The sequence below is a fragment of the Arachis ipaensis genome, chromosome B05 (assembly GCF_000816755.2).
Source record: "Arachis ipaensis cultivar K30076 chromosome B05, Araip1.1, whole genome shotgun sequence".
NCBI classification, from domain to species: Eukaryota; Viridiplantae; Streptophyta; class Magnoliopsida; order Fabales; family Fabaceae; genus Arachis; species Arachis ipaensis.
In genome coordinates, this window is record NC_029789.2 from 1,289,076 (window position 1) to 1,296,074 (window position 6,999).

The 6,999-nt window shown below is 35.0% G+C and overlaps 1 protein-coding gene across 3 annotated transcripts in view; it reads right to left on the reverse strand.

Moving 5' to 3' along the window:
* The window catches only part of LOC107642344 (syntaxin-22), a 5,849-nt gene extending 3,121 nt beyond the window's left edge, over positions 1-2,728 (reverse strand). For 2 of the 3 annotated variants that reach the window (XM_016345666.2, XM_016345667.2), the window contains exons 1-6: positions 2,260-2,728; positions 1,999-2,092; positions 1,571-1,707; positions 1,298-1,372; positions 466-623; positions 258-358 (exon numbers count right to left, since the gene is read on the reverse strand). In XM_016345666.2, coding sequence (XP_016201152.1) covers positions 258-358; positions 466-623; positions 1,298-1,372; positions 1,571-1,707; positions 1,999-2,092; positions 2,260-2,447 — 753 coding nt within the window. In that variant the 5' untranslated portion in view covers positions 2,448-2,728. The remainder of the gene's footprint in view (positions 1-257; positions 359-465; positions 624-1,297; positions 1,373-1,570; positions 1,708-1,998; positions 2,093-2,259) is intronic. The other variant, XM_016345668.2, reaches the window with a different exon arrangement.

Sequence of the window (6,999 nt, forward strand, 5' to 3'; positions counted from 1 at the left end):
GGACAGCAGAAATTAGTACATTATGCAAACTAAACCAACCATGCAACCAAAGCCCATGTATAATGACATAACTGTAAAAGCCAAGATCTGTCATCACTAAAATTATATACTATGAACTCCACGACCATATAAAAGTTCAAGTAAAGATTTTCAATGACTAAGCTCATAACATCTACATTTATTGAGGAAATCCAACATCTAAAACTGCGCATGTGAGAGGTGAAATCTTAAAGCAAATATTACGCAGTATATATTACCAAAGAAGAATTTGATCTTTGAGTCTTTGAAGCTTTAGCAAGTTGAGATCTTGCTTGTGCAGTTGCTGCATGGGAATGCTCAATGTTGGACCCAATATCATCTAAAAAAATATGAATTCTTAGCATCAGATCACATGAGAAGTTCTGGACAAATAAAACCTTGGGATAAGACAGAGACGTATTCAATTAGAATAGAAGTGAAAGTTACCAATCATAGCTCCTTGTTCATGCACAAGCACAGCAAGGTCTTTAAAAATTTCATTTACTTCACCAATTTGCTGCTGAATTTCTTGAATGCCTTGCTCTCTTTCTTCAATGATAGCCTCATTGAAGGCAATCTCATTATCTAAGAACACCACCTCCTGCCTGCAGCAAGATAATGCAATAGCTGAGATACTAAATATAGAATCAGGTCAAATCTAAAAATGTCAAAATACATTTTGGTCCATGACAAAATTGGAATTCAATATTAGTCCCTAAAAGAATTTGCTAATACCTTCAACCCTAAAATAAAAAATGTTATAACAAGTTAGTACTTCCATTTGGTAGCTTGGGCATTCATTATGTGATCACTGAAATGCAGTGTGTTTCAATTAATTACAGATTAGAATTTCGAAATAATTAAATTCTTACAACATATATTAACTCATTTTGAAAGGGGTAGCCTTCTATTAACACTAAATCACCAAAAAGTTTTTCAACAAAGTTTACAACTTGTAGCAGAACCCTGACAGTGGTTCATCAACTCTTCGCACAGAGAGAGGGGTCGGGGTGTAGGAAGAGGAAAATAATAAAGAAAAAAGAAGCACTTTAGCATCAACGTGATTATAGAGCATAATTTCCGATGACAAATAGGTTACATTTAAGAAGTAATCTGATATACATTAATTCATGTTGAAGTTTTCAGATTTTCATCAAATTCACATAGTCTTGTCATTTATAATGTAAATTCCTCCACAGCACCAGAAGAAAAAAAGAAAAAACGAATGTGCTTTTCACTATCAATTGTATTTTAGTTTCATGTAATATACAAAAATTACCTTCTGGATTCCACAAGAAGGGCACGCTGTTCTGGCGTCTTACCAGAATTAGCATCTGCTTCATTAGCTGTATAGCTGCAAAAAGAAAAGCCCAAATATTAAGTGTTACGTGCATAGATGACAGCCAGTAGAGAAGCAAAATTAATAACCAACAGTAACATATTCTTCTTTAAGAATGAGTTCAATATATAAAATTGTATCAACATAAGCATTACGCCACACACATAAACACAGTCTTCCACTGTTAGATTCCACTCATGGTTGATTAGTCACCTGGATGGAGCTGCTTGTGGAACAAATGGGGTGTAAGCTGTTTCCCTCTCTGCCGCAAGACGCTGTGCCTTCTGAAATTCTTTCAACACTGCCTGAAAATCTTTCGCGAGTTTAGCATCTGCTATCTTCTTGCTTGCCTGCAAACACACACACAATAAAGACATTAAATGCCTCTTTTATTTTATTTTGGTCAATGTAAAAGAACTCAAGGTCATAGCAACCAATACATTAACATATAATTATAACTAAAACTATCCCAAACATTTCCAGCAAAAACATTCACTCAAAAACTAATCCCAGCGAAACCATCCCCCAAAACAATCTGGGAGATAAAAAGCACAATTTCCGGAGAGACTCATGATAACAATTCCATGGTATCATAACAAGAATTAACCTTATCTTCACATGCAATTGAGGTAAAAACTTACATTGATATTAGATTGGTGATCAATTTCACTAGCTTGTTTAAGCTTCGCTGAAGTGTCCTTCACCAATTGTCCAATGTGCAGCCTTGTCTTGTGCCTGTAACGTCAATAAAGCCGTAAGAAACGGAAACATCGATCCAATTGTTATCTCAGAAATATCATGCAAAAAGCAAATCCAATCAAAAAACAAACCACAACCACAAAAAATTCACACCAAAACAGTCAAGGCACATAAGAGGGAGAAAGAGGGGAACGTGATCTCACAGCTTCTCGCGGAGCTCGGGGGTGTCTTTGGGGGTTCCTAGGGTGTTAACGAGCCTCTGGAAGGTGGAGACCGCAGTGTTGATCTGGAAAATTCCGGCAGCCACCGCCTGAGTGGGGTCTTGCTTGCCGTTGATGTGGCCTCGGCGGGAAGCGAACGGCCGGCCGGCCTCGATGTCTTGAAAGCTCATTCTATATTATTGAATCTCTCTCTCTGTCTCTCGAGGATTGCGAGCGCGTGCCTGCGTAACCCTAAATAAGCTTCTCGAGAAAATTGAAGACACAGTTTCCTTAGAATTGGAAAATTGAAAGAGGAAAGTTGTTGCCGGTCTCGGAAAACCGATCGGAATTCGGTGAATTAGGGATGTTATGAATCTAAAAGTGCAGCACCGAACCCGATTTAGAGAGAGAAGAGAGATAGAGAGATTTTGTGATGTGATGATTGCTTTACTTTTAGAGAGAGAAATTGGAAGCGTGCCTGTTATGGAGCGAAACGTATGAATGGTTGATGAATGATGCTTAATTGGAGATGGATTCTTCGTTGTGATGCCTTGCCGACACGTGGACCCCAAGTACACGTGGCTCCTCAAGATACGACAGACATAAAATAAAGTTTAAATTAAATTCATTAACAAAATCTGGATTAAAGTTAAATAATAATGGCCATAGAGACGAGGGAATGACTATTAACACATCCACCACTGGATCATATGGTGATATGGATGTGGATTAATTGAGGGGCAGCTGAATTCCAAGGCCGATCACATGAATGTTTCTCCATTCCGTTGCCGTTTGTGCGTGGTATATACTATATACGGAAATTTGAAAATCAATCTCAACAAGGTGTTGGGAAATGAAAAAGAATAGTCTTTATTTCAACCTCAATCCTATGTGTTTTAAAAACATGATGATGGTAGAATATGAGAGGAGAAAGATTGTAAAAATGAGAAATTTAAGAGAGAAAATGATTGAATCAACACTCCGGACGGAAGAATTTTAAAATCCTAGCACCTCTTGGATACACCGTAAGTATTGGCACATCAAAGTACTATAATGGAGAAAAAAAAACTAGAGATTTATGATTTGATTTTAGTTTATCATTTTAAATTAGTAGTTTAATTTTTTTATTATTTATAGTATATTTTAATTTGACAAACTAAAGAATAATTGTAAGTTTTATTTAATAATTTTTAGCTAATAAATTATTACATGTATAAAATAAAATTACTTAAACCAACGAATAAACTAATCATTTGACTAATTAAGTTAGTTAGTAGTTTAATATTTTTAGTCAATTAATTAATTTAACACCGTATTTTTAGTCAATATTTATAATGAAATATTTTTTTTATGAAAACAAAAAGTATTACTTTTATTGAGAACATTGTAAAAATATTTCTTAAATTAAGATTTTATTAATATGCTTTAAAGATCCGTTTTAAGAATATCATAAAAAAAATTCTAAAATGTATTAAAAATACTAAAATGTATTGAAATTTAAATATATCAAAAAATCTAGAGGATCTATTTAAATCAGCTTCTAAAAAAAATAAAAGTGGACATTTTAATCGTAAAAAAAATAATACATAGATCAATTTTCAATTTTTTTTTATCGGACATAATAGTCTCCAAACTATTTTTCAGCGTGATTCGCTATTGAATGACAAAACAATCCCTGATAAGGAGGACAAAACAGTCCCTGATAGTTTTTTTCTTCCACTTCTTTTCCGTTGCTATCACCGTCTCTTCAACTAATATAATTCTTACTTGAAGGACAATCCAATTTGAGGAGGAAAGTGAGAGCGCATGAGAAGGGGAAGTGCAAAAAGGTGACATTTTGGCTTAGGTTGAAGTCGTTAGTGAATTGTAAGAATACGACGTTTTCGCGCGAGCTCGCCAATGATGGCAGATCGGGTGATGGTGTCGTCTGGTATGAAGCCACATGTGTTGTTGGTGCATCCTGGGGAGAGGGGCGCTGCAGGTGCAGGTGCCACAAGAGGTGAAGCTAGCAAGGAAGCACTTAGCGAAACCGCAACGGGAGGACAGTAGGTGGAAGAGACATAGTTTTTGTCGCAGTAGTTACTGGGATGACCAATATTTTTTGTCTAAATGATTTCTGAGCTGAAAAGACGATAATGACGACAGAGAAGAGGAGGAAGAAGAAAGTTATTGGGAACTATTTTGTCCTCCTTGTCAATGATTGTTTTGTCTTTCGTTAGTAAATTACGCCAGAAAATAAAACGGAGACTGTTATGTTCGACGAAAAAAAATATTGGAGACTAATTTATATATTAATTTTATTGGGACTAAAATGTCTGCTTTTAAAATTTTTAGGGATTAATTTTGGTAATTACTCAAATGTAAATTCTTTTATTGTTATACTCTTTAAATGTGTATCTTTAAAACACAATATTGTCTTTTGTTTGATGTAGTCAACATATTCAACCAATATCAAAATATTATCCTGAATAGGTAAAGAGTAAAACCGCACTCCGACCCTTAACCATTTCGCGAACATCTATTTCACCCCTTGTCAATTGAAAAATGATATTACAGCCCTTAACTAATTTCTCCATCAGATCTTTTGCTTTCTCTGTTAATGTCTCTGTCTATAACTAACGGATGTTGCCTAGATGTATCGTTAACTCAACACGTGTCAAGTAACAATTTAAAGGACAAATCGCCCCCCTGACCACTCAACAAAAATATTACATTTTGCCTCTCTTCAATGATTTCTCCGAAGCTAATTTATCTAACGGTTTAGATAATTTCACTCTCGGCGGAAGAGGTAGGGCAGATATGAATTACGACGTTGATTGAAGGCGGAACTTCTGGTACGGTTCTAATGGATTGGAATTATATAAAGATTGCAGTAATGAGCTTGCTATGATTGTGCTTGATTTGTCGGAGTTGTTAGGATTTAGTAATAATAGGATTGGGAATTGTGATAATAATGGTAACGCTGTGGTTGAGGATAGTGAGAAGTGTGGGTTGGTGATGGTGGTGCGAAATCGAAAAGTAGAATGGATCAATTGGGTGTTGTGAAGAGAACAAAGAGTGATGTGTTATCATATTTGGAGGGAGACGATTTAATAAGTATGGTAAGTAATAGTAATATAAAATTGGAGGGTGGATTGTGTGGTAAGGGTAGCGGATTGGATCAATTTAATAATTTTAGTGTGCAATTGAGGTTGGAAGACAACGAGGAAAGAGAGAATGAGAGGGTTGAGGAGGAAGGATTGTCCGATTTTGAACATTCAGAAGGTGAGGACTCAATGTACAACTATAAAAACGATATGTGATGACAATAGGAATGAGTATTTTGTGGCAAAGAGTGTGCAACATAGTTGTAAAAATCGAATCGGACCAGTTGGTTTGGCTGAAAAATCAGTGAACCGATTCGGTTCGTTTTTTGACCGTTTAAAGATGAAAACTGACATGAACCGGAGAAAATCGGTTAAATTCAGTAAAAACTGACGAAAAACTAATTTTTGTAAAAACTGAACAAGACCGGTCGATTCAAACGATAAATTGACTCGGTTCGTTTTTTGGACCATTTAAGGATGAAAACTGGCATAAACCGATGAGAACCGAATAAATTCGATAAAAATCGGTCCAACCAGCTCGATAACGGTGGACTCTATAGTGCTCCACAACACCGCATCTCCACTTGTGATCCAGTGCATCCTACAGTCTTCGAGCATGCCACTTTTCTACCTGTTAGCATTTGTTAGTTTGAAAAATTCCATATTGTTAGAGGTAAGGTTTGAATAAGGAACCTCTTAAGTGTAGTCCACCTTCAATGCCACTCTGTCAACGTGCTTCTCATTGTTATATGTGACAAACATTAATTATATAGTAAATCTTTGAATTAAATAATTAAAGCTTTGAAATCGTTTTGAAGATAATGGAACTTCAGAAATACACCCAAACGATTACAGAAATACACCCAAACGATTACAGAAAGGATTACAGAAATACACCTAAACGGTTCCAAAGGATTACAGAAATACACCTAAAACATGGGGAGACAGTATATTTCTTCTTGAAATCTTTTAATGTTTTGCTGGTTAAGGATGAGACACATGACAGAGACAATCTAAAAAAAAAACTTAGAAGAACAGTAAAACAATACCTTGAATAATATTTTTTCGTTTTTTCTGGTGATTTTTTGATGAAGATTTGTATATTTTCTTCTTGATTTTGTCTACTCTTCGCGAGGAGTTGGAACGTTTCTGCAGAATCGTAATGTTGCTTGAATCTTGACGGTTTGCGTTTTGATTGAAGAAGAAGAGGAAGAGTGAACGTATTGTGGAAGGGTAATTAAGGCGCGTGTGTTGGACGCTCGATTCTAAAAAAGTGGTGCGCGTATTTTTTTCTTGGATTTGAATCAATTTGTATAGCTTGTAAGCCAAAAAAACTTGTATATATAGCAGCCGTGTATTTTTTAATTGATGAGAGACGAAATAAAACTTTATGAAATAATTAAAAATCGAAGTGAGATTTTACTCGTAAGTAAATTACATCTAAAGTCTAAATCAATAAATCATGAGTATCTAAAACTTAAGAGATTAATTTAATACATTAAGAACATTAAAGAGTTGTATACTATCAATTAATCCATAACACGCATTCACATATTTTTATAACATAAATAACACATTTAAAACTAAATGATTCAGTTATTAACTTATTAAAGTGGCACACGCGTCAGAATTTTTTACACTTTATTAAAATTATATT